The sequence below is a fragment of the Triturus cristatus genome, chromosome 9, assembly GCF_964204655.1.
Source record: "Triturus cristatus chromosome 9, aTriCri1.1, whole genome shotgun sequence".
Lineage (NCBI taxonomy): Eukaryota > Metazoa > Chordata > Amphibia > Caudata > Salamandridae > Triturus > Triturus cristatus.
In genome coordinates, this window is record NC_140592.1 from 1,185,759,092 (window position 1) to 1,185,787,007 (window position 27,916).

Below are 27,916 nucleotides of genomic sequence, written 5' to 3' on the forward strand. Positions count from 1 at the left end.
ATGTTTGTTTGCTGTTTGGCTCATCTGCCTGACTTAAAGATGGCCGCCGATGGTCCCTGACAGAGGGATTGGACAAATCTCATGCCTGACCTCAAAATGGCCGCCGCGAGAATCTCGTGTGCAACGAGATTTTGTCTTTTGAATCACCGGAGACACCGCGATCATCAGCGCTTTATTTCACTCACCGGGGCTCCGCCTTTGGGCACCGCTACCACGCCAGGTGAGGTTATTTTCTTTCTTGGGCACTTTTCACCATTGCCGCCGGGGTGGGCTCCCGGTAGGCTCTTTGGACTTCACGCTCTAGCCTCCACACACGGGGCGAGCTCCGGATTTGTTGCCGCCGGGGTGGACTCCCGGTGGGCACTTCTGTCATCGCGCTCCCAGCCCCACACGCAGGGCGAGCAGCTCCGGGCCAGTCGCCGCCGGGGTGGACTCCCGGTTGGCTCTTTGGACTTCACGCTCTAGCCTCCACACGCGGGGCGAGCTCCGGACTTGTTGCCGCCGGGGTGGACTCCCGGTGGGCACTTCTGTCGTCGCGCAAGCTTGAAGACCTTCGTCGCCAGTTGTAGAGTCCCCGTGGAAAGAAGAGACACGGACACAGGATTCTTACTGCTCAGCTCCTTTATTGGTTCCTTCCTCGTCCCGGGCTAACGGCTAACTGCCGTTCCTAGCCCTCCGCTCCTCCCTTTCCGCCCGCCCTGATCCCCACTCAGGCCGGTCCTAGTGCCTGACCTGTTTGGTCATTGTGCACTGTTACATCGGCACCATTACAGGAGTGTCTGCATTTGTTTCAGGACGTGACAGTGATGTTCGTTAAAATGTAAAAAAAATATGACTGCAGATATCAAATTTAACAGATTGGACTCTGCGCAAAATAGAAGTGCCGGCCGGTCCAAAAAAAAAGTAAGAATGCAAGAGAAGCCTGCCGAAAAAGTAAGGTTTTATGTATTTTGGACTAAAATAATTCAAATGAATACGGTAGTGGGCGTCGGTGACACTCTCCAGACATTGTGCAATAATCTGGATGGATCAGGTGAAATGCCACCAATTGTGCGAAGGTATTGGCCTCCTGAAGAAAAGCCTGGAAAATCACATCCGGAATATGCAAAAAATGAATACTGAAAACAGGAAACCCTAAATATAACCCCCCCCCCCCACCGACTGCATTCACATCTCACCTCTGCCTCTTTAAATGCATAATCACAGCAATGCTTCAGGAGAGAAGTACTTTCGAACATAACTCCTTGCCAAAGGTACCATGGGTAGAACATCTGGGCTTTTACAGAATATATTACCAGACATCATTGTTAGCGTTAAACTGTGCTCTCTTTATTAGCCTCTACTGCAGAATCACACATAGTCAGGTGACAATACAACGAGTTTCTGGTATACAGCAGGGTGTGATGGATAACCAGACAGCCAAGCTGGAGAGACGACAGTGGCAGCATATATTTTCTTTTGCAGGAGGTAACACAAGCAAGCAGGTGTCATCATTTCAATGATTCAGCAGGGGCAGGGAGGAGACAGGAAGTGCGTCTTGGTGATGATTACACCCTGGGTTGAAAACCCAGTTCGGACCCTCATCCATACATCTTAAGATCTGGCATTTGAAAAATCTTAGCTGGGATCAAAATTGAAAGTTTGCCTCCAGGCAAACCAGGCGTGATTTAAAAATGTAAATTCAAGTCTAAAGTGAAAGTGAGATTGGGGCACAGGCGTGGTGTGTGCTATGGTCTGCGCCATACGTCCTGGAGCGACCTCCCACTTCACTTCACAGGAAAGGACTCAAGACCTGGCTGTTTCAAACGACCCCCCTACCCCCGCAGCAGTGTCCTCAGCACCTGGATACCGACAGGGTGATTAGCCGTGCTTTACAAATCCTGATTGATTGATTGGTTGATGCTGGTTGGAAGAAGGAATGTCTTGCTCACTCTTTTTAAGAAACAATATGTAAAAATAACAAAATATCTCAACACATTAACATAGCTCCCATCATCTCCCTCTACATCACTAGTTCAGTCTGTACTTCTGCATGTACTTCTTTTTGTCCCAGTAACATCATTATCCTCTCTCTCTCTCTCTCTCTCTCTCTCTCTCTCCCTCTCTGTGTCTCTCTCTCCCACACACACACACACACACACACACACAAACACGGTCTCTCTCACACACACATTCTCTCTCTTTTTTTCTCTCTCTCCCTCTGCAGTTTCTCTTATTTTTGCCTTCTCAATATTTCGGCATTTGTGTCTATCCTTCACACACTTTCTCTGTGTATCTACAGAGAGGTCAAGGACTGGATGAGCACGAAGTGTGGACAAGTTTATGGCTCAAGAGAAGAGCATTATGAGAAACTCAGACTAGCCTTCGTCTCAATTACAGCGCTCTCAATCATGCCCCATCATGAGCACCCCCCCCATACCCAAACTCAAACAGAAATAGTGGGGCCTGTTCACAAAGGTATTTTGTAGTATGGAATGGAGTAATCCTGGGCCCATTTTACAGATAGGTCACACCATTCCTGTATATGCCATGGCACACCTTTAATCAGGTGTGCTGGGTGCAAATAGGGACACTGCACCCTATTACATTTAATGCTCTGCCTTTAGGGCAGCAGCAAGTCCGCACATGCCCTGGGGGCAGTGCATTTAGTGAAACTGCTCTGTGTTTAAAAACATAGACGACAACCCGCTGGCATTTTAAAGAGAAGATAGAGTTCCCCTAGCAGACAGATGCAGTGAGTGACTGCACATGCCTACAAGGGGATGTCTGGGGTCCATGGGAAACCTTTTACCCCCTCCATAGGGCTAGCTCAAGAAGGTGCACTGACAGTGAGCCATCTTTTTTTGTGCCACACTGCCAGTGTGCCTCCTATGGGCCTGTTTGTCTCTGTCCCTACGTCAATAATATGGTGCATGTGCAGAGGCAAACTAATTTTGCATTGGGACACGCTGAGTGTGCACCAGTGCTAACAGTATTACAGAAGGGGTTGCACAAGCATCTGTGGCACCTTCAGTGACACTGTAGTGCCTCGGACGTGCACAAAGATGGGTGCACACGCCTGTTGCTTTCTTCGGGGCACTATGTCTAATATGACCCTGTAGAACTCTTTTACATAATCATAAATGCCTTTGTGAATTGGCTTTAAAACTTCTGGAATGGAGAAAGGGCTTATACACAGAATAGTTTTATGCAAGGGTGTAAGTAGAAAGGATTGTGTCCTCTTTGTACTTTTAGTTTAGGGCTTTGGAAGTTTTGCAGCGGATTCACATAAGCATGTAAGAATACATAAGCACGCACTCCAGTAGTACTACTTTCCATACTCATAAATGTTTTTATGAATCAGCCCACTCTTTTCTGCTGTACAAGACTCATACAAAAAAAACTAACAAAAACACTTCTAGGAAAGGAAATACTCCTGGTAACAGGGACAAATATACAGTGCATGACGTAAACAAGTGATATCAGTGCTTAATTTGTAAAAAATGAAGTCCAGGTGCTCAAATGTTTGTCGGAGGCCAACACCCACTTTCCCTAGCTCCACCCACTCACTCTATTGGCTCCACCCACATCCTCAACTGGCACTGCTGAAAGCCAGATGTAATACGCAATCTGAATTTCAGCATAGGAGCTTTCCTCAAGTAAAGTTTTGATAGAAGTCCCCCGCCCCTCATCTCTCCATAGCCCCTTTATCATGTATTTCATTTGTTTTATAGCGCTTCTCATACCTGATTATGGTGTCGGTGCACTTTCCATCAAACACACATAAAGACAATGAATAATATATGTGTAAGTCAATGTATAGAAAATGTTACATAAGACCAAGGACACTACCAGGTGTAGGCAATTTTTAAGAGTACTTGGGCTGGAGAAGCACAAACTTGCGATTCAAACCGTAAGACAGTGGTTAGGGTTACATTTACTAACAAGAATTTACTTCTACCTAAACAAACTTTTTTTTAGCAACATTAGGATAATGAAAGACAGAAAAAAACATAACTTTGTAACCTGTAGCATGTAGTTTGCATGCAGCTCTTTGATGGCAGTTCATAGCTCACTGAGCTAGATTATTATTGTAACATATGAACTGTACAGAAATAAAAGGATCTTTTGTGACAAAAGTAGTAACCCACAGAGCTATGCACATAAAATACATTTATGTGATCTGCATGGTGCACATTCATGCAGCACTGCTGAGATCTCCGTCAGTGAACACCTTCGTCATGAGGCTCCTGTTTTAAGCCGGCTGGTGTCACCTCTTTTGGGCCTTGTTTGGGAGGGATGGGGAGAATAGGGAGCTCTTGCAGATGCCTTGCTGTGAGACCACCTTTGGATGTCGCTCATAGTCAGAGCTACTGACAGAACGAGGTGCAAGTCCCGGCGTCAGCTCAACTTACTGTGGTTCTGGGCAAATCATGTTTTCTCCCTTAAAATAAGATTGTCTCACCAAAAAGAAAAAGAAATAGGATCTTGTGTAATGCTACTGGTGCTCATGTACACTCCCCCAGTGCCAATGGGCTGAGTTCGCGCTATAAAACTACAAAAACAATAACAAAAAAGAGCCTGCCAGACTCCAATGAGACTAACTAGATAGTGTGATTAATGAAACGGACGATCCGGGAATGTGGGCCAGTTTTTTGGCAAGTGCCCGGGCCTATATGTCTTCCAATCCGACCCTGTTTATGAATCTCACTGAGAGACTGGAGTCTCGGTGGTCCCTCACCACATTCTGCATAGGGGCCTCATTACTTTGCGTCAGGCCAGTAGTTAAACCGTGGCCTCACTGTGACAGTGACTTCCTCGTGGAGTTGCACTTAAGAGCTGGCTGAAGACGCGCTCACCTGGGAATGCGGACCTGGATGCTTTGGTTTCCTCTCTCCACCTCAGCCCATTATAGGTGAATTCCAAGGCCAGAAATGTCGCTGCAGTTATATGTGCCCAAAACAAAGGCTGACATCCATCTGCCAGGCATGACACCCACCACTGCGCTGGGACACTGGTCTCACCGTGAGCCGCCATTATTATTCAATAGCACCGGCTATAACTGCAACTAACCACAGTTTGACATTGACCCCGAGGCAAGGCCAAGAGGCCTGAAATATTTCTGCATTGGGCGAGTTTTCTGCCTGCCGCCTTTTTTCTCAAAAGCACAATGTTACTCGAAAGCACAGTGTTAACAAAACAGCATGTCCGTGGTTCAATAGCAAAGATAAAATATTACTCGTGGGTTCATATTTATAATATAATCTGCAAAACTAATGCAGTTTTGTTTCTGACAAAACGTGTGTTTTTTTTTATAGCACCGGGAACTGTTTCGTATTAATGTGTGTTAAAATCCTGCAGCACTCCACAGTATGGCTACGTTCACGGAAGGGGCAAGTGCCTCCCGAACATTAAACACCAGTGCAAATGCACAGTAGGGCCAAAACCGAGGATGGGAGTGAGGGTCATAAGTGATCCTTCAGCGCACAAGGTGTTAATCAGGGACAAAGAAACAAAATCAAATTTGAGCGGGGTGCCTTTTTGTCCGGCCATGGGACAATGTCAGATCTCCCAACACCTTTCTATTTCTGAACAAGTCACTGCCTCCGGTATGCGAAGAGGAGTCTAACGGGCACGTAACTAACTGTCTCAGCCCTAATCTCACACCCTGTAATGCTAACGTTTATGCAAACCACCACGCTCAAGAAAATCAACTGTTGATTACTTACTGGTTACCAGCTGCTGTACAACACGCACCTTCAAATAATACTGCTGAACTGCCTGTGCGTCATGCGTGTGTCCTGATCATAAGGCAGGCGACGTGCAATTTTAAAAAGGTTACGCACGCTGCCTCACGCAGCTCCACATGACCAAATCCAGCCCAATCAGTGGCCTGCCTACCGGCAACACTGACTGAAGGCATGGATTAATTACCGGCACAGCTCTTCACGGAGACTCGGAGACAGAGTGACAATGTGAATACTTTTTTTATCGTGTGACACATGTTATGCAGTCACACGCAGGTCTAGACCCGGCCCTGATAAATAAGTGCCGGTGCTAAGCACCGGAAAGCACCGGCACAAATTAAGCACTGAGTGAAATATGAGCAGGACTGCATCACTAATTTGCATTGACTTAAGAGTCTAAACGCAGTCAAGCCGATTAACAAAAGCAGCGTGATGAAATTCGGAAAATGATGCTCATAAGAGCAAGGAAGCAACCAACACTGGAAAGAAGTCTTGAAGCCACTCAAACTACATCCTTACAGGTATTCAGAGATATGAAACACATAGGGAGCCAGAAGAGTGGGCGCCCAAGGATGCGAATATATATTTTTCTACTTAGTTTTAATACTGCTTGGCACAATTTGAATATTCTCTGCAGCCTGGTTTGTGTTTACCAAGGAAAAGGAAGCGAGCCCTCACTCACAAACCCAGGTGGCAAGCTTCGTTGTTGGCTTGCTTGAGTGGAGGAATGCTGTGTTTGTAGGCATCCAGGCAGGACACTCTCTTGATGAATGTGTGACTACAGAAGAGTTCTCCCATGGCATTGCCTCTAAGGGGCCCCAATGAAAACCCACTAAGGATTCCTATATCACAAGCACTACACTCACTGAGTGTGTATGAGTTTGATAGGGCCTCCTTTGCCTACACCTTCCTTAGCTCTTTAAAATCTTGATCAAAAGCAAGTGTTGAGCTGTTCTAGAAGGAAGGCGGGGATCCAGGCCCTGAGGAAAGCCAGTGACCTCGGTATGAGGCCAATGAAACAGCTGAACATGTCAACTGGTGGCTTGAAGACCACTAATTATCCTCAGCATTCAAACTTGTTATGATTTTAATATTACCATAGATCACCCCAATGAAATAAATGTGGGTTTTGTATACACAATTTTATACTCCATTGTTGGATCCCGGTATTATCACAAAAGACCCCCACCTAAGTAAGACCTCCTACTATCCTGAAGTGCACCAGTATCCCCATGGCCAGGACGCGGAGCAACGCAATGATGAAGCGTCCCACCTAGGCTGGTCAGTGAGGGTTCGCTACCTTTTTCTTTGAGAAACACAAACCAGACTGCAGAGAATCTTCAAATTCTTCAAGGCAGTATTGAAACTCAGTAGAAAAATATTTAATCTCATCTCCTGATTGTTCATGTGGTGTCTTTCTATTTGATCAGCTGTACTTGGTTATTCCTGAAAGTGTCAATATGCCTTGCATATTATTTTCAATTATAAAACAACCATAGATTTCATGCAACCATTACCAGCCTCTGGTAGGCATAAGATAAGCACCCATCAGTCTTTTGCAATGCATTGGAGATCCTTAGCTCTGAATCCTGTGTAGTATGCCTGTACCCATTTTAGTTTGATGTAGGGTACTGTGTGTTTGATTCCGGCTTCGGGTTGTTAGATCCCTGGTTCTCCCAGACTTTCTACTGTACTGGTAACACTAGGACACGTCCCTTCATTTCATAATGCAGGTGCCGCCAGTTGACGACATTGCCTGTCATATATGGGTTACTAATGTGGGCCTGATATATACCTCCAGGAGACAGAACAGAATCCCACATGTGCACATCACCAATTTCCCCAACAAAGGACTGCTTAGTGTTAAACAAACTTGTGAGATGATCCTTCTTCTGCCCAAGTGTGATTTGGAAAGGCCCTTCAATGGTGTAGCCATGTTTCATAACTTTCCTAGCTAATTTTTCTGCATTGAGAAACACTTGGGTCACCCCTGTGTCAGAGTCCCAGGTAGCACATATGTGCTTCCTCACTGGTGCATGGCCCAAGGCTTTGAAGTGCAGCTCGTGGTCCCCCACAGAGACAGAATATGGGAAGTCGCCGTGATTCACAGAGAGCTGGATGATGGTGCCCTGAGTCGAGCTGTTCACAGAAAACAGTCCGTGGTGGCGCGTGAGCTCTGTGAATGCGCGGAGGCAGATGGTGAAGCTGTTCAACGGAGTGGTCACTTTCGGATCCAGAATTACGTAGTCCGATTCACTTGGGAAGAGGAATAACGACCCACTTAAGTCTGAGAAGAAAGGAAAAAAGGTGTGAATTTATTTACATTAACAAAGGCGAAATGCCCAGCCCTTGGAGGAGGGTTAGAGCGCATAGAGATAACACAGCCGAGAGTCCGGGCGCCATATTGTATGGGTGCAGAGCAATCCAACTTTCAGAAATTACTCTATACCCACAAGGACAGAGCCAGCAATAAGGGTGCTGACATCACTAAGCTGCCAAGTGGAGAGAGTGCTGGGAAAAGCTCAAAAACAGAATGACTCCATTGGCCCTTACCATTTGAAAGGACAAGGCAGGGCAACAATTCAAGGTTAAATCAGTCCCAATTGACCAAGAAATCACCCCTGCTGCATGATTTGAATTCTATTTCCCAGAAGCCCTGAGGCTATTGTCATGAGAACATGTGTGTTTTATGCTCAGTCTCCCCAATCTGACCAAAATGTTGCTTTGTTTCATCCCGAATGACCTACTGGGTTGGGACCAGGATACTAGTTTGGGGGACATAGGTTGTCCAGTGCTGCATTGGGCAAGCAAGGACTCGCAGAAAGGTGTCATCCTTTGAGAAGATATTGCTTCACCAGGCAACTCACAGCAGATAGATGAATCTTGGTTGTCCTAAAAAGTGGGCATCATCTGCTCCTATCACACCAACCAGTGGACCAGAGGGGAAACCTAAATGCATGAAAAGATGGTGTTCCCTGGGACGGCTTTAGGGGTGTGTGACCGGGGAGGCCGCACTGGGCGCTGATCGACCTGGGGGGGTGGAATCGAGCGGGGGGGCACTGACCTCAGGAGGGGCGCTGTGTTCAGCAATAACATACAATTTAAAGGCACCTGCTGCAGAGTTTCTTGTGCATCCAGCTTTCAGGCAGAAATAAAAATGTGATTAATGAGCCTGCTGGAGAGAGAGCAGAGTTTTAGCTAGTGACAGCTTTGACTCACAATAAATTAGTGCAGAGGGTTAATAGGCCTGCTGCAAAGAACAGATCTGTATTTTATGTGGATAGCTGAGTGGATTAGTAAAGCCAGCCTTTACCTGTGCTTTAAAACAAACCAAATGTATTTGAGAGAGGAGCTATGTACAGATGAGTGGCACTTTTGCTGGGTGGTAGTGAGGGAATCCGAGCAGGAGATCAGATGGGGGGCAAATAACATTGTCGCACCGGGCACCCCTGCGCTAAAGCCGGCCCTGGGTGTTCCCATTATAGTGCCTTGAATGCTATATGTTGTAAATATCAATGTATGAACACTTCTTCGTCCACAATTTTTAAACTTTTATCACTGTGTACTATATTGTAGTGCACACGGGGTGTTATAATATTATTGTGACAGAAATCCAGATTTGTTTTCTTTTGTACAATTCAGTTGGAATAGAACCAGCCGTGGCCGGTCCATTGGAGCTGAGGGGCCACGCCCCTCCACCTTTTGCCCCTCATGAACAGTGTCTGTCAGGCTGGTCAAAGGTCAGCCTGACAGACACTGTTCATTTTCAGGTCAGTGCGCAGGCTCCTGGCTGCCTGAGCTGAACTTTCCTGGGCTGGGAGTCCCAAGCCTCCTACAACCTCCGAGGCAGAGCTGGCTGCAGGTAAGTGTGTGTTTTCTTCTAAATTAATGTTTGGTGCGAGCATGTATGAGTGTTAGGTAAAGAGTGTTGTGAATGGATGTGTTTGTGTGTGTGTGTGTGTGTGTATGCGTGTGAATGCATGGCTGTGAGTGTTATGTGTGTGTGTGGGTGTCAGTGGTGGCTCGCAGTGGGAGTGCTGCGGGCAGTGAGGTGGGGCGGGGGAGGGGCAGGGTGGGTGGGTAGTGGAGTCAGACATACGACATCCACGAGTAAAGCAAGTAAATAAATAAATAAAACTATTTACCTTGCGATTGCTGCATCGCCAACTCGGCGATGCAGCGAGCGCAAGGTAAATAGTTGTATTTATATATTTACTTGCTTTACTCGTGGACGTCGTATGCTCGACTCCTTTACCCCCACTGCCCTGCCCCTCCCCCACCCCACCACCCGCAGCACTCCCACTTCGAGTTGCCACTAGTGATTGTGTGTCCTGTCCGCCCTCTCCCACCAAAACTTACCAGCCGCCACTGGATAGAACTGCATTTTTTATTTGTTTTTGGATTCTTCTTAAGTTCAAGTGAGGTCTCCTTATGTGAATGAGTCCCACATGACTACTTGTTTGTTATACTTTGTCCCCCTGTGCCATGGGCATATAGGGTTGTTCTCGTTAAATATTTGAATACACACTAGGGGGGCTTCAGGAGATTTAAGGAACTGCGTGGGCCACCTCCCCACTCGTAATATCAAACACAAAAAAGGCCAAAGGTCCAAGAAAGAGGTATGAAGTGCAATAGGATTTAATCAACCATGTACTTGATGGGGATCCCTTTGAAGACGGTTCCCCTCACACACCAAAGGTCTCATGCTTCTTCATAGGGGTGCCTCCTCACGTGAAAGACCTGGTCTCAATGCGGGTTACAACCCCCTCGCTGTGAGGGAGGAGCACAGGGATGTTAATAATGTAGATGAGGAGGGTTAGACTAAAACCCTATGTGAGCGTGGTGTGCCTAATGTGAAGTGCAGTGCTAAGGTGAGCGTGGTTAAAACTGGCCATAAGGTTAGCTATGTCACAAGTTTAATCGGCTACCTTGTGACAGGGTTAAAAGCAAATAGCTGAAAATACAGCTGCCATCATTAGACGCTTCTGTATTAGTGTATGACCAACATGTTTCGGCATAAGGACCTCTCAAAGTGTTGTGGCCTTCATCAGGGTCGAGCATATAGCTACTGCAACAAAGTGAGGTACATGCACATGTAAAAGGTAATGCGCAGTATCGATGGTGTGTAATACTGAACCAGTAGTCCTGCTGTTCAGTATGTTCACCTTTGGAACCAGCATTGGTTAAAGAATTCACCGCATCTGTCCTACTAGCCAAAAGGGTACATGCACTAATCCAACTGCTCAAGTGTAGCGTGGAGTCATTGGGCACACGTCCTCGGGACAGGGACTTAATTATTTACCTATATGCAGTGAGCCCTAGCTGACTATATGGGATGGGGCACTCTGCAATTTCTATGCCTCCTATAAGAGGGGTATTTGAACTGGTCCTGGCTGACTGTTCCCAGTAAGTGCAATGTCTTTGAATAGGCTTCTCTTTATTTCAATTCTGACCTGCATATTACTTTAAACATCTGAGAAAACCTTAGCCTGCTCCTGTCTTGATGCGTCACCCAACAGAGCTCTGTCTCTTACCCAAATACATTTAAGGCTGCTTGCTGTAGCAGCAATAGAAAGCAGTTCAGACAAGGGAGAGTCACAAAGAGGTGGGACACCTTCAGTGGGGTGGCAGTAACCAAGTACTCATACGCATGTTAACCACGCCTAGGCCGTACGGATGACCAGAGGGGGCAGCCTTCGCCACAGCAAGCCTTGTGACGCAAAACAACATGGCCAAGTACAGAGCAGAAAGGAAGGAAACATGCCAAAGGATACAGATGATACTTGCTACCCACTTGTGGCAGGAGACCAGCTAAATAGAGAGTATTAGAAAATGGGTCATTAGTTGTATGGCATCCACAAGTGATGGGTCTACATTTGTCCTCCAGTGAGACCTAAACACCCCATTGCAGCACTTGACTCTCATAGGGTAGCGTTGCAGAGCAGAGCAAGACCTACTCAAGGAAGGTGGTGTGGGCTAGTAATTACCATTCACAGATACACAATAATAACACTCATGGAATGATTGTCCACCCTGTGCTTTTTTGTTTGAAAAAGGAAAAAGTACATTTATTACAGACACTACTCAATACTATGGAGCAATTTGCAAGCTGATGGAAATACTTTTAGATGACATTGCATAATCATTCTTGTTCCTCCCAAAAAGAGATTTAGACCCACAAATCACATTTCAAAAACATTTACTTGTATGCAGCTGCAATACTTGAGCATAAATTTGGGTGAGAGCATTTATTACTTACAATAAAGCATGCAAACTTTGATCATGAGTGGTCATTGTTTCATTAAAACAGATGCAAGTAAAATGTACGAATGATATGCGTATTCAGCATAACGTTTAGTGTGAATAACACAATTCAAATATATCCTCTGAAGGGAATCATATTTATAATTACAACACTAGAGAGAAAGGTAATTAACCCAGCCCAGCAGGGTGACAAAAGGCCTGGGCTCTGATCCTGAGCTGATAAAGAGAAACATGACATTACTGGATGACGCATAAGATGTAGAGGTATGACTTCATACTTTACACAATTGTTCTTTTCAGACAGGTTACACTGTACATTGGTATGACCTTGGTGTCTTTAGACCCGGGGTGAAGTGGAGCAGCACTCTAAGACAGTCTTCCCCATAGTGTATAATTGATGGTCACTGCAGACCCGACAGTAAAGCACAGTGACTTTCCTTATCTCTGTACACCAACATTATAAGACCTATATCAGGTCAAAACCCAACCCTGCTGAGTCCCTTCTGTACTCGGCTACCTATGCACAGTTCTTGGGCTGAACATGACGAGTCTCTCACAAGCAGCCCACACATGTATGCATACGCGTGTGCATACATGTTCACATGTAATCAGCCAAGTGACTCTTACCCTTGCTGCTTTGCAGCAGCCCTTTCTTAAAAGGAAGACACTGGCAGTAAACATGTGCAGTCCATTTTATCATGTGTTTACTGTGTGTGAGTCACAGACTATTAGGTTCTCCCACAGTAAAAGGTCAAAACCCAGGTTATCAAAAAGCAAACAATCTGGGCTGATTAGATGGACAGAACCACCTTCTCACAGAGAGTCAATTGCAAGCTAAGCGTTGAAACAGTAGATGGTGTACCCCACTAGGTCTGAGGCCTTTAAGACTTATAAACGATCGTTTGAGAACTACTGAACATTAAAAACACAGGTTTCGCATAAATGTTTGACCATATTTGAAATATATGAATTATCGCCATTGTGTCCGCCTACAAGAGAAGCATGTCAATATTTGTAAATAAAACTGTAGCCGTTGAACTCCAACATACTGTGCTGAATCATTCAGATGGAGGGATGGGTTTAACTGGATGAGTGAGTAGGGTTTTTTGTTATTTGCCACCAGTCGGTTGCTACAAAATGCCAAGATAGAGCAGAAGGATTGCAAAGAGTGAACAAGTTGGAGGTGGAAGGAGGAAGTCATGATGGGGTCAGCAAGTGGGTGCCATTGAAGCAGGAGATTAAAGATGGGATGGGGTGTGTGGGAGAAGATTCATGGGAAGAAGAAATAAATAAAAAAGGAGAGTGTTTCCTATTTCCTATTTTTCCTATGTAGGTAAAGATTCAGTAAAAAATACCAAATCCTTAATATTCCTTATTACCGAATCGGTAATTGAGATTCGGTAATAAGGAATACCTACCCATTCATTTATATGGGCATGGAGGCCCATAGGAATGAATGTGAAGACATTCACTATTAGCGATTCGGTATTACCGAATCGCTAATAGCGGGAGCACTTTCAAGGGTGCCAGGGTGTCAAAAGGACACCCTGTTGCATCCCTGAAATGTGCATGTGTGCACATGTGGCGCACATACATGCCCTAAGGGCATGAATGTGTGCCACATGGCACTTAACAAAAAACAAAAAAGTGATTTTTTAAAGGAAATCGGTAATTACCACCAACTTGAAGTTGGTGGTAATTACCGATTTCTTAAGGCTCAAAAGCACTCTTTAATGTGCTACCTACATTGCATTTAAGGAATCGGTATTACCGATTCCTTGAATGCAAGAGCAATAAGGAATTGGTATTTACTGATTCCTTATTTACCGATTCCTTACCTACATTAGGAATGGCTAAATACCGGTCGGTAATGCTGAAATTTACCGAATTTCGGCGTTACCGACCGGTATTTAGCCACCTACATCTGGCCCCAAGTCTTCGCCCAGTGGGCAATTTCAGTAATGCAGGCATTGACCTGGATCTGGGTATTATGTGCTTTGTCAGTGAGGGAGAGAATGAGTTGCATGTCATCGATGTAGGAGAGGATGTTGATGTTGTGAGAGCGGATGGTGCTGGTTAAAGATATCATGTATGCGTTGAAGAGGGTCGGGCACAGGGAGGAACGTTTGGAACTCCGCAGATAAGGTGACGGTAGGCTGACTTACTGTGTCCTTCCAGTCTGGATCCAATAGCTAATCCATTGATTACTATAGATATCAACTCAATTTGCAAAGCTATATAAAAAAAGGAAAAAATGGGTGTTAGAAATTGGGTTACTGGTTGACTGGGGCAAGAGCCCTGGTCAAGCAGCAACCTCAATCCTTGTCAGGGTAAGGCACAACCAAACCCTAACTTAACCTGCGCTCAACCCCCTGGTAGCATGACACAGAGCAGCCAGGCTTAACTTAGAGGCAATTTGTAAAGTATTTGTGCACCACTTTAAATAGTAAAACAGTAAAAACACCACAAAAATAGATCCAACACCAGTTTAGAACTTAAGAGCGGAATTTAATAAATTAAACAATACCAAAAACAACAAAATCCAATAAGTAGAACCAGAGTTATGAATTTTTAAACAATAAAGTGTAAAATAGCGCCTAAAATCACAAAGCTCCAACTGCTGCTATCTGGAAACGCTGGACCAGGTCAAATTCAAAAGTTCAGGGCAACCACAATGGAGTGAGGTTGGATACAATCCCACATTAGTCCCGCTGAGATTTTACCTTCTCAAGTTTTGTGCCAAGAGTCCCGTTCACATTAGAGAGGGCCGCAAGGTGAGTGTTGCAGGATGCTGTTGGTGAAGCTCGAGGAGCTGGTTGGTGTCACGGGTAAGCTTTGCTGGAGCTTTGTGGTGACGGTCCTCGCGACCGAGCGATGCTACAGTCCGAAGAGTTGGTATGACGAAGCTTTGCGCTGATTTGCGGTGGGAGGGCTTGGTGCGAACGGGCCTGTTCTCAGTCGTGAAGAGCCCAGAAGCTTGATTTCAGTGACCACGAGTCATACCAAGTCCAGGACCTGAGAGGCACCACTTAGGGTCAGAAACTCGCTGCAGCTGGGACTATGGGCTAGTTTAGAATGTTGGGGAGCCTTTTATGTCCCTGAGGCTCAGATCAGGAGCCCAGCAGAATAGCCCTTGTACTTACTCTGAGGTCCAATGTTTAAGGTGAAGTTGCATGGCCAGTTCTTGCTCCACAGGCAAGAGGGCAGCAGGCAGCAGGTCCATACAGCAGGGCAGCAGTTCCTTTAGAGCAGCAGTCCAGCAGAGTGGCAGTCCTTGAAACAGCACAGCAGTCTTTTTCCTGGAAGAGTATCCACAGTTGAAAAAGTGTACTGAAGAGTTGGTGTCCGAGGTCCAGTATTTATACACAGTTGTGCCTTTGAAGTGGGGAGATGCTTTTGGAGGCATGCCTTTGAAGTGCACTGATGCCCTGTCTTTCTGGCCCTGACTCCAGACTAACTACAGGGGGTATACAGTCCTTTGTGTGGAGACAGGACACAGCCTATTTAATGTTAGTTAGGCTGGACCCAGCTCCTTCCACCCACCCTCCCAGTGGTGGCCCATTCATTCACACCTAAGCTCCTAATTGTGTGTGGCCGTCTAAGGGAAATACACTAAGCCCAACTGTTAGAAATTGGGTTTCTGGTTGGCAGAGTGTACACCCTGTCTAAGAAGAAACCACAATACTAGTCAGGGTAAGTCATATACACAGCAAATATTAACCTGTGCTCACCCTCTAGTAGCCTGGCACAGAGTAGGCAGGCTTAACTTAAGAGGTAATGTGTGAAGTATTTGTGCAACACATCAAACAGTAGCACAGTGAAAAAAATAGATTGTCATACTATAAACAAAACAAGACCAAAACAATAAAAATCAAATAAGTAGAAGTCAAGATATGGATTATCAAACATAAAATGTCAAAACAGTGCTTAGAAGCAAATAGTGCTCAAAGGGTTAAAATAGCCATGCTGGACCGGGACAAAGTCAAGAGTTCAGGCAATCTGTGATAGAGTGCAGGCTGGCTACAGCACCCACTCAGGGTCCGCTGAGCAAAAGTACCGTAATCATTGCTGCAGCACGAAATGCGGGGTGCAGTCGAGCGAAGCATCAGTGATCCCCACGCTGCTGAGATGTTGCGCCGGATCTCTCTATGCAGCAGTGGTTATGCCTCGGTTCCGTGGATGAAGCACTGATTCCGGAGTGCAGTGGGTCAAAGTGCGATGCGCTGGGTTTGGTCCAAGCTGTGTGGAGTCGATCTTGATTGGAACCACTTGGCAGAGCAAGACTTGGAACATACAAAGTCCAGGTACTGAGTAAGCAGGTCCCGTCCTTCTCACTCCCTGGCAAGCAGGAATAGGCAGCAGGGTGACACAGCAAAGCAGCTCAGCAAAAGTCCCTCCTACAGCACAGTAGTCCTTCTTCCTGGTAGAATGTCCTCAGTTCCAGCAGTGTTCTGGGTTGGTGGAGTCAGAAGCCTAGCACTTATACTCAGTTGGACCTTTAAAGTAGAGAGACTTCAAAGAGATGCTTTGAAGTGCACAAGACCCCGCTTTTCCTGCCTTGGCTCAAGACTCACTCCAGGAGAGTATGCAATCCTTTTTGTGGGAACAGGACACCACCCTTTCAGGTGTAAAGTGTCATCTCCTCCCTCCCATCCTGCTCAAGATAATCCATTAACATGCAGATGGTTACTCAGTCACATCTACCCTTTCTTTGTGTGTGGCTGTTTAGATGGAATGCAGAAGGCCAGCTGTCATCCACCCAGGTGTGTGTTCCAGAGACAGGCAGAAGGCACCGAATGGTTTATGTGAGAAAATGCCAATTTCTGAAAGTGTCATTTTCAGAACTGCAATTTAAAAATCAACTTCATTATCAATTGTGTTTTTAAATTGTGACTACAGAGATACTAAATGTGGGGGTCCCATCTCCTCCCAATTGGACATTACACTTAGAAAATATAATAAGGCAATCCCAATGTTATCCTATGAAAGAAGTAGGCCTTGCACTAGTGAAAATATGATTTTTAGAGTATAACTATCAGGACATGTAAACAAATGTGCATGTCTTACTTTTTAAATACATTGCCCCCTGCCCATGGGCTGTCCAGGGCCTACCTTTGGGGTGACCTATATGTAATGAAAAGTAATGTTTGGGCCTGACAAGTAGGTTAACTTGCCAGGTCGACATGGTAGTTTAAAACTGCACACACAGGCTCTGCAGTGGCAGGTCTGAGACTTGTTTGAAGTGCTACATAAGTAGGTGGCACAATCAGTGCTGCAGAATTTACAGGCCCTGGGCACATATAGTGCACTTAGTACAGACTTATAAATATATTAAATATGCCAATTGTGAATAAGCCAATGTTACCACATTTTAAGGAGAGATTACAAGCACGTTAGCACTGGTTACCAGTGAAAAAGTGCACAGAGTCCTAAAGCCCAAAAAAACCAAGGTCAGAAAAAGGGAAGGAGGAAGGCAAAACGTTTGGGGTAACCCTGCAAAAAGGGCCATTTCCAACCCCAACTGTCAGCAACACCCAGTCATGTGACCAGAGACAGGCTGCAGGCACCAAAAAAGTAATGAAAATGCCAACTTTCTAAAAGTGGCATGTACAGAAAGGTAATTTAAAATCCGGCTTCACCATGAGATAGGATTTTAAATCGTGACTCCAGAGACACCAAAGATGAACTGGTTACCTATTTACATTTGGAAATTACACTTATAAAATGTAAAAAGGCAACTTCAATGTTACCCTATGGTAGAGGTAGGCTTGCAGTAGTGAAAAACGAATGCAAGAGTTTTTCACTACCAGGACATGTAAATCTTTAATGTACATGTCCTACATTTTAAATACATTGCACCCTGCACTCTGAGCTGTCCAGGACCTACCCTAGGGGTGACTTAAATGCATTAAAAAGGAAGGTTTGGGCCTCGCAAAAGGTTTATTTTGCTAGGTTGAAAAATGGCAGTTTACAACTGCACATACAGGCTGCAATGGCAGACTTGAGACAGGTTTAAAGTGCTACCTAAGTGGGTGGCACAATCGGTGCTACAGACCCACTGGTAGCATTTAATTTACTGGCCCTGGGTACAGTTCTGCAACACACACAGAAAGAGGAAAATGCCTTGAAGGATTGTTTTTGTGCAGAAAGGTGTCCTTTCCTGCACAAAACAACCCTGCCTGTAACGCAGGCACCCGTGCTGTATGGGGAGGTGGTGCGCGCTGTCTCCCTTTCATGCAACGCAGCACAGCAGACTGCCTTGCTGCACAGCTTTGCGTGAAATGTTAGTAAATCTAGGCCTGAATGTTCTCCTTGCCCCAGACAGCTTCTGCAGCACACATAGAAAGAAGAAATCAACTTCTTTGCTTTTGTGCCAAAAGGTGTCCCTTCCTGCACAAAATCAATCAGCCCACAACGCAGGCGCCCTTGCACCATGGCGCAAGGGAGCCTGCATTGGCACAAGGTAGCCCATTGTGCCACAATGCAGGGGAAAAGGACAGGAATGTGCCGTATCTCATAGATACAGCACATTCCTGTCTTTTCTTTTGATGCAGGGCAGCGCATCAAGATTCCTTGCGGCGTTGCCCTGCGACAAGACCTCGTAAATGAGGCCCTAAATATAGAGCTTATTTTATCAAGATCAACCACATTACTTGGTCAAAGTTTTCCCACTAACTCTTATTGAATAACCAGAGGCTTTAAGCATCATCTATAGACTTTCGTTAAGGCAAAAGCTGAACTTGACTAGAAGCAAATATGAGTATTTCAAAGTTAATTGTCAAATTTTGAAACAAGACCTTTTGATATTTATTTTGATAGTTTTATGAATATATTTGTTTAGTCTTTAAATTCTTTATCTCTTACCTGTTTGAATGATGATTTTTGGGATTACGGAAAAGAAAGTCTAAAGTCTATTAAAGACTGAGAGGCGTGTTTTCAACATTCCATTTTCTTTTCTACTCAGCAACACCAAACATCTTACCTATAAAACAACAAACTACAACTTTGTTGAACATAGAGTTTTATAAATATAAACCCCATCCAATCACTTCTCTTTTAGTACTGTCCTTAGCATCACTTCCTCCCTAGAATCCCTAATTTCTTTGAGGCACCTCAATACAAAGTGCAACATTAACATCCTCCCGCACATCATCCTCGTCCACCTGGCCTCTAACTACTTTCTTGAGACTTCATGCAAGACCCTACACAAACCCTTGGGTTTGCATTCAGATACAAGAACAAATCCATCGTAGCTAAACTCATTTCCTAGCAGTATCCCCATCATATCATGCTTTTTTCCTTTACTTCAGTTTGAATGTGTACTACTTCCAAATTTTATGAGAGAAGGGATACAACTCACCTTTTTTGTCTTAGTGAAACCTAGACTTCCTTGAAGGTAACTGAAAAAAATAGAATTATAAAAGGAGACACTCAGGGTCAGTTATAATTTGGTGGATTCAGGCCATATGCCAAAAAATGTGTATACCCTGCCTGCCAACGTGCTATTCTTCCATCCCATTCAGATACACCAATGGGGGAACCTCATCTTGTTCTGATGTTGAAAACCTTTGCCCTGAGGGCCTGTCTGCCAAGTCACAGTGATGGTCCCCCTCCTCCTATCTATGGCTGAACAACCACCACCAAATTTAGGTCACTGGAAACAACTTGTCATCTGGTCCTTGGGAGGGCAATAAACTAATGAACGTATGTGCTTGGAGAAAACTCCATGCAATTTATCACCGTTTTTTAGTTTTTCAATAACAAACTCAGGGCACGTTTCACAAAGGTAAAGTGAGACGAAAGTCTAACTTTACGACTTTCGGCATTCACAAAGAGCATTTACTACTCGTAAAAAGTTTAACTTTATGACTTTAGGTATTCACAAAGGGCATTTACGAGTAGTAAATGCCCTTTGTGAATACCTAAAGTCATAAAGTTCAACTTTTGGTATTCACAAAGGGCATTTACTACTCATAAATGCCCTTTGTGATTACCGAAAGGCCTAAAGTTCAACTTTTGGTATTTCCAAAGGGCATTTACGAGTAGTAAATGACCTTTGTGAATACCAAAAGCTGTAAAGTTAGACTTTTGTCTCACTTTATCTTTGTGAATCGGGCCCTCAGAGTCTGGTTTTTATTAAAAACATAAAACTTTGCTGAGCAGTTGAAACAAACGTTGCCCCCACTCACCAAAATACTCTTTTTTTGGTGCGACCACTTTGCTGACAGCTGTACTGATGGCTCAGAGATGCCCACCAGAAGGAGGGGATCTCAAAATGGGTAGGTAGTCTTCCACTAGAAAAGCAGAGGCCATGTTCCCCTCAGTCTTGGAGGGTCAGAGGATCTCCTACTATTCTTTAAATGATCCACTCAGACTCTTAATATTCTGTCATACACCTTCTTTAACACTTATGAAGTATTGTACATTCAATACCATCGTCTCTCACTGAGTAGGGTATCAAAACTAGACACACTCAATCACTCCAGTCTTTTGCATAATCCACTTCAACGATCTAAGGATTTGGGAGGAACTAAAGCTGGGTGTGGGTGTGTCCTAGTTATCAGATCTGTTTCACTCCCCTAGGCCTGACGCCTTTTCTCCTCTTTATATATTGTTTCAAAGACCTGACCACAAACAACTCTGGAGCCATCAATGGCCAACTACAGTAACCAACCTAAAGTAACTGCTATGATCCTAAATGCTATCCCCATCACAGCAACTTCCTGTCGCCCATTTCTGCCCCCGTCAACTATACTGGCCCTCTTCTGGTGAAACAGTTGTATCCTGGTTTTGGAACTGGGTCTATTGCAGCATTGTGATTGGTCAGGGGAGTCTGAGTGCTTCATTGTTCCTGTTCCGGCCAAGTCATGACGCTGATGTGAGACTGGGGAGATGAGGTGGCGATAAGGTACGTTTTATTTTTATTTTTTACATCCCCTCCTCTCCCCTGATCCGTGCTGACCGCCACTGCATCTCCCTCTTGATTGTCTAAACCTTCCTTGATGAATTTGTCACTGTCACATCCATTGAGACCAGTGAGGTATTGACTGCCGCCAGCTGCCAGGGATCGTAGACATAACGGAACCATTCAAAAAAGGACGCACAGTCCTCATCCACCTAAAGGGGACACACTATATCATAGGGCCACTCTTCATTTCTGACGTGGTGGCATGTGTGGGCACTAGAAACCTCCACTCTGCACACCACGCCCTAACTTAGACACCACGTATCCACTGCTGCCGCTCCGGGGGACGCTTCTTCTCCCACCTCGCCACCCAAACCTGGAACACCCTCCACCTCCATACTTCACCCTCGCTGAACCACTTCAAGAAGGCAATCAAGAGATGGCTCTTCAACAGATACCTGCAGAACAGCGCCTGGATACCCCCTGGGGTGATTAGCCGGGCTATACAAATACTACTTGACTTGACCTTATGGTAAGGGAGCTCTTACAGGTTCATCTCTATGACTTATTGGTTAGTATGTTGAGGCTTCTGTAAAAGGGTTCCCTTACATCAAGTAACAGAACATTAAAAAGTTGACCAAAAAGGAACTAAAATTACTCAGCATCTTGAAACAATTTAGTTTGTGGAGTGTATTAAACATTCAAGTAACTATGTACAACTATGTATTGTTTTTTAATTACCATGTAGTGCAGGGTAGCTTTACTTTTTGTACTGCCCTGTATTGGTTGCAATATTTAAGTGACATTGCTGATGGATTAATATATACAAAAAAAATCTAAAAGCCACGAGATTGTTTAATTTTGCTGAGAATTTCTTGAAGAACTCTTCTGTCACCCAAACACTGCTCCTTGTTGGTGCAGTATCGGATAACTGTTGATATCAGATTGCGGTAACATGGATGCGATAGGGTCCATCGGCTAGGAGCACATTAGTAGAACATTATGTTGTACGTTTGTTCATTTTAGATATTTGCAGTTTGAGATGATAAGATAACTTTCCGACAATTGCCCAATCTATTTCAACTGTTGAGAAATTGGACCCATGACTGGATCTGGACCCATAACTAGATCATAACTAGGAAATAATAAAATCAAAACACATATGCCCAGATTACAAGATGTGGATCAAAGTGCCTTATTTGGAGCTGGGTAGTAGTGAAAAATCTTCCAATTTCTTGGGAAGTGCTAAATCACCCAAAGAGCTTACCAGTGGAACATCCTCCAAAGCATGGGGTAGTGTGGTGAAGGAAACCTCACTGCCGGTGTCTACTTTAGAATCAGTACGGTAACAAGAAATTGGATTGTTTTCCATCACCACCGCTCTAAGCCAGACCTAGGCCACTTGACCAAATGCCTTTCCAGTCTTTGGACTGCTGTAAATTAGCTATGCCATGTTTCAAATGACCTTAGATACAAAGTTTTATATTCCCACCAAATCACCCTTTGACCACTCACTCTCACATGGAACAGTTGCAGAGGTGGTTCCATTGAATCATTCATTAAAAGGCATGCATTAATACCACGTACCTGAGGCCTGGGTAGCAGCTCCCAGGATACTGGCCATGATGAGAAAGCTGAGCTCCATGGTTCCTACTGATCTACAACACAGAGCACATAAGTAATGGTAAAAGGTCCTTCTTCAGGTGGATTACAGTAGGGGCATCTGCTAGCAGAATTATATTTTCACATATTCTAAAGAAATGCTACTTGTAAAATAAATGTATTTGATCTCCATTTCCCCATTGTCTGCATTGGGTGCACAGATGAGGTATACAATACTTTTCCACATAAATTCTAAATCACAGAAAGAAAAAAAACCTGCTTAGTGAAAAAGGTAATACGAGAGAATGAAGAAAGCCAGGGGTACAGGTATTGTCTCCAGTGCAGAGGTTTAGGTAGAAGAAGAGAGTGAGAAAGTAGACTTTACAGTGAGTCCTTCCCTTTAAACATTCTGTGAAATTAAAACTTGGTGGGAAAGATGCTTTAGAATGCTGCAGATCCAATACACATTGTACAGCCTAATCCAGTCCCAAAATTGTCTTTTTCCCCCAGGCCTGCATTTTTAGCTTTTATGAAACTGATTTCGCAGTCATTTGTGGTGAAGCAAGAAAATTAAGGGCATAATTACAAGGAAATGGTGTAGCGCGGAGCGGTGGCAAAATTTGCAGCGCTGCGCTCCGCCATATCCAAAGCACAAGGATGCGCTGTATTTACAACAATACGGCGCACCCCTGTATTTTCCCTAGCGCTGGCGCAAAAATAGCTATCTAGCACCGACACAGGCACCCTTGCGCCATAGTGCAAGGGGACCTGCGTTGCAGGGATAGATTGTTTATGTGCAGGAAGGTGATTGTTTATGTGCAGGAAGGGTCATCCTTCATGCTCATAAACAATCAATAATGGTGATTTGTTACTTCTATGTGTGCTGCATTCTCCAACACACATAGAAGTAGCAAATCGTCATTATTTAATGATTTTTTATATGCAGGAAGAGACACCTTCCTGCACAATAAACAACCATTAATAGCATTTTGCTCTTTCTATGTGTGCTGTAGAAAGCAACATACATAGAAAAAGCAAAAACGATGAGAAATAAAAGTATTTCTCCTCATTGCACCATTCTAATGCCTGCTATTGCATAGCGTTAGTTTTTGGCGCTCCCTCAGATTTACACCTCCTTGTAAATAAGGAGCAGTGTCAAAAAGCCATGGGTGTTGCAGTGGAACTCCCACAGCAACACCCACTGCACGCCTCTTTCACGCAGAAAACTGTGTGACAGCGTACAATATTTACAAAGCAGTGTTTTCTCCCAGTGTGCGGCTGAAAAGGTCCCCCTGCGTCACCTGCTGTGATGCGCTGGTTTCACACTCATTTTATTGAGGGAAACTGTGCCAAAGGCCACAGAGCTGGAAAAAGCAAACAACCAGAGCGGGTGGCCTTATGTTCAGGTGACATAAAGGAACATATTTACAAAGAAATGGAGCAGCGTGTCACTGCAGCACTTCGTCATTTAAAAACACAGGGACACACTGCATTCAGAAGAATATGATGCCCCCTGTGTTGTCCCTTGCACTGGCACTAAATAAAGCTGCCTAGCGCCAACAGAGACACCCTTACGCCATGGTGCAGGGGTGTCTGTGTTGCAGGGATGAGTGTTTATGTGCAGGAAGGGACACCTTCCTACACATAAACATTCATTAAAGGCGATTTGCTGCTTCTAGGGGTGCTGCAAAATGCAGCGCTCATAGAAAGAGCCAAAACGAGGAGAAATAAAAGTATTTCTCCTCGTTGCTCCAATCTAGCGCCTGCTTTTTAGTGGCGTTAGTTTTTGGCGCTGCCTCAGATTTACATATCCTTGTAAATCTGGGGCAGCCTCAAAAAGCAATCGGTGTTGCAGTGAAACGCCCACAGCAACACACATTGCACAACCCTTTCACGCAGATATCTGATTGAAAGGGTACCATAGTTACAAATCAGCGTTAAGCCACGCAGAGTGGCTTAACGCTGCTTTGTAAAGATGGAGCAGGGCATTGCGGCCCTGGAGCGTCCTAACAAGTGACACTCCAGTGGTGCAATGCCCTAGTAAATATGCTCCAGACTCCAATATTTAAAAGAGGATTCCTCTAAAACTTCGTACCCTTTCTAATAGAGGTGCCCGTCTAAATTATCCAAATGGGGAGTAGTAACCACTAATTTATTTTAAATTGGTATGCCATTATTTCTTTAAAATAAACCACAGAACATGAAAGCCTCATTCGGGAAGTATTCTGTGGGTGCCCTCCCAGCTGGGTTCAGGGTCAGTCCTCATCACCGCAGCAACCTCAAACCGCCGCTTAACTCTCTCCTGCCCCAGAACCCCCAGCGAGGGGTGGATGCAGTAAACCGTGGTAAAGTAAATGGGGTTCCTGTTCAGTGGCGCACCTCAGGCTTTTTCTCCCAGTGTGCGGCTGAAAAAGGCTCTGCACACCCGAACCTGGTGTGCTGGTTTGGTTTCACTCCTTGATTAAAATGAGAGGCCATCATTTCTTTCAAATAAACCACAGAACATTAAAGACTCTCCAACAAGAGAGAGAGAGAGAGAGAGAGAGAGAGAAAGAAAGAGAGAGACTGTGTCTGCTTCAAGAAGACTTTTGAGACGATGCTAGAGAGACGTTGGAATAAAACTTGTTAAATTGTTTTAGTGTATAACAGTCACCCTCAGCATGCATGCAAGTGTAAACTAACAGGACCTTCTTATTTTGATGCCGGCTCGGCGAAGTTTGCCAATTGTGTGACTGTGTGGGCACACATTAGAAACTAGAAGTGTTTGTGGTGTTATTTGCTAATAGGTGCGTGTAATGAAAACGCTATTGAAAGTTGGTGACACCCTTTTGTGACAGTGTGCACAAAGCCACATGGGATGGTGACCCATCAGCCTGGTGGATACAAAAGAAAGTGCTTTTTAATAGCTTTTGGTTCAAGTCTGGGTATCTGTAAAGTGTTTTCTGGTCTTTTTTATTTTAAACTCAACCTAATTAATTAAATGAGTACATAACGTGTGACGTCATTTTCTAAAAGCTTTGTAGGTTCCTGAGTATAAATTATGGTTCCTGAGTATAAATTATTAACAAACTGATGCCCAAAACACATCAACCTTTATCTCGGAGTGCTCCTCGGAATAAATGCCTGAAGTTTCAGGAAGCGTATTAAGTTGTTTGTTTTCAAAACATTTGCTGGTGTGTGACAAATAGCCTGAGAGTTTGTATTGGTACCAGTGTGTGATAACTAGTCATACCACGACACTGGGATAAGCAATTTATGACACAGCTGTAGCGTGCATCTGGATCTGGCTTTTCTCTCCCTCCTTCGCACATCGCACTCTGCCTTTTACCCGCATTCCTCTTTGCTAAAAGGTTGCTCGTGCATCCTCAGCCGTTGTGACAAGTATTTTCTAATGCACTCCTGAGCCCGCAGCCGCCTGCCCTCCCTACCCTGCTCTCTATCAACAAAGACGCGCGCTTCTTAAAAGGCTGTCAGAAAATATTTGGCCTCAGGCGGCTACAAAAACAGACATTTCCATAAATGTCCGGTAGGAGGCGCCCAAAGACTAACTTTCAACAGAGCCGACACAATCACCTGTACCGGTGCAAGATGTTGTTTTTCGCTGGTCAGATGGTGAAAATGCCAGTGTACTCTATTTAACTCGGTACCTGTTGCTTATTAATTTGCCCAGTGGCCCCAATGCAATGTAACTTTCCTGGTAAGGAATTAATTATATAAAAAATGCATGCATGTAATATAAAAACTTACATTTCAGACGCGCCTCGAGGCTCTTTATTGCAGTAGCAGCTGTCAGTGTCAGAGTGTGCCCCGCACACCAGGGAGTTCTGCTTTATAGCCCCCTGGGAGAGTTGCATGGAAGGTTCAAGGGGGTATTCGAGGTGATGCGATGCTCTGTCCAATTCACGTATTATGGACGGGGAACATTTTAGGGAGGTTCTGGTAGATAAGAAGAACGAAGTAAACAGAGCAATTTGTCTTGTTCTTAGTTTATTGGCAACCTAAAATAACATTTCACAGAAGCCTAGAATATCCTTGGCTGGCCTGAGATGTGGCCCATCACCAAAGAAGCCTGGTACAGAGAGCGCGGCGGGCAGTAAACAGAGCCGCACAATGTAGGTTCTGGGGACGGGCGGGGAGGGGGCATTTTCCACCTCGTGGTTTTTAAACAGTGGTGCAACATACCAATATCTAAAACCCACTTCATTCATTTTTTATTTTTTTATTTTATTTTTCTGATTATGATACTGTGGCACGGTTATGCCTGTAAATATATTTGATGTGGTGCATAGTAATAACTATGCTCATAATTTCTAAATTGTATAGTCGTTCAAAAGCAAGAGTGAGTGATGGATGGTTATTTTTCTAGTTTTCCAGCACTCGTGGCCGCTGTTCTAGGCTGGCCAAAGTCAGCCCCAGGCTTTTTCCATAAAACCATCAGATGCTGAAAAATCCTTTGACAGTGTGATAGGGAGTTTCATGTGGGAGGTGGTGTCTCGGATGAGAATCTATCCCAAGTTTTTCAACTGGGTCAGCTATTTGCCAAGGGCAGGGCGGGGGGTGGGAACTCAAGCTGGCCTTTTGTCAACCATAATTTCTGACAGCATGTCTGACCTATAAGGAAGTTCAAAACAAACACAATGATCCCTAGTAACAATAATTTAGATGCAAGGTGGGCAGAGGATGTGGCCTAACGGCCAGAGCTGACAACTTTGAAGCTGGGAAACCAGGTTCGAGTTTGGGCGTCCTGGGATTCTGGGCTAATCACTTAATTTCCCGGTGCCTACCAAAAAAAAATGAATGTGCTCCAATACCTTAGGGTCAAGTTTGCGCTATATAAAATTGCAAAAAAAAAACAAAAAAACAAGTGGCAGATCACATTTATTTAAAAAAGTTTATGAAAAACAATTCCAATACACAGTGCACATTGGTGTAGAATAAACGTGATTGGTGCTCTCTTTAGAGGTGATACACTCAAGTGATATATTGTGATCAACAAGTGCATCAACAAACATGAACAGCACTGCCTGTTATAGCACCTTCTCAAAGGTCATATAGGATCCGTGCTTTAAAGTCCATGGCGTTTCGATCTAAATAACATTGCCAGGATCATAATCAGGACTCAGGGGTGTAGTGCCATCCGCAGTCCAGTACAATACAAATGACCACACCACACACAGAGTTCTATAGCGCACATGTTTATTCTTCAGAGGGCAACCATTAACAGTACGCACTGCGTCCTGAGCTTTATTAAACACACACAGACACACCCAAACGATTATATCATTTTCCTACGGAGCCCATCAGGGACCAGAAGGGTCCCGCTATTCATATTTTCAAGACACTACTTCTCCTCCTCTGTTAAATAAAAGTACAAATATTAAATATATACATTATAGTTCTTCAATGAGTCATCGAGGTG

At 44.5% G+C, this 27,916-nt stretch overlaps 1 protein-coding gene across 1 annotated transcript; it reads right to left on the minus strand.

The window, feature by feature from the left end:
* Window positions 1–1,307: 1,307 nt before the first annotated feature.
* LOC146799596 (serum amyloid P-component-like) lies at window positions 1,308–26,392 on the minus strand. Its single transcript, XM_085627169.1, has 3 exons — window positions 26,245–26,392; window positions 22,483–22,553; window positions 1,308–8,013 (listed from the first exon to the last, which is right to left on the minus strand). Exons 1-3 carry the CDS (start codon window positions 26,349–26,351, stop codon window positions 7,412–7,414), a joined length of 780 nt encoding a protein of 259 aa, XP_085483295.1. The 5' UTR covers window positions 26,352–26,392; the 3' UTR covers window positions 1,308–7,411.
* Window positions 26,393–27,916: the final 1,524 nt, after the last annotated feature.

Excerpts from the sequence above, each read along its gene's own strand:
- LOC146799596 (XM_085627169.1), bottom strand. The coding sequence starts at position 26,351 with ATGCAACTCTCCCAGGGGGCTATAAAGCAGAACTCCCTGGTGTGCGGG. Across the intron at positions 22,554-26,244 it reads CCTCGAGGCGCGTCTGAAAT|ATCAGTAGGAACCATGGAGC; the intron begins GTAAGTTTTTAT and ends TCTGTGTTGTAG. Across the intron at positions 8,014-22,482 it reads AGCTGCTACCCAGGCCTCAG|ACTTAAGTGGGTCGTTATTC; the intron begins GTACGTGGTATT and ends CTTTCTTCTCAG.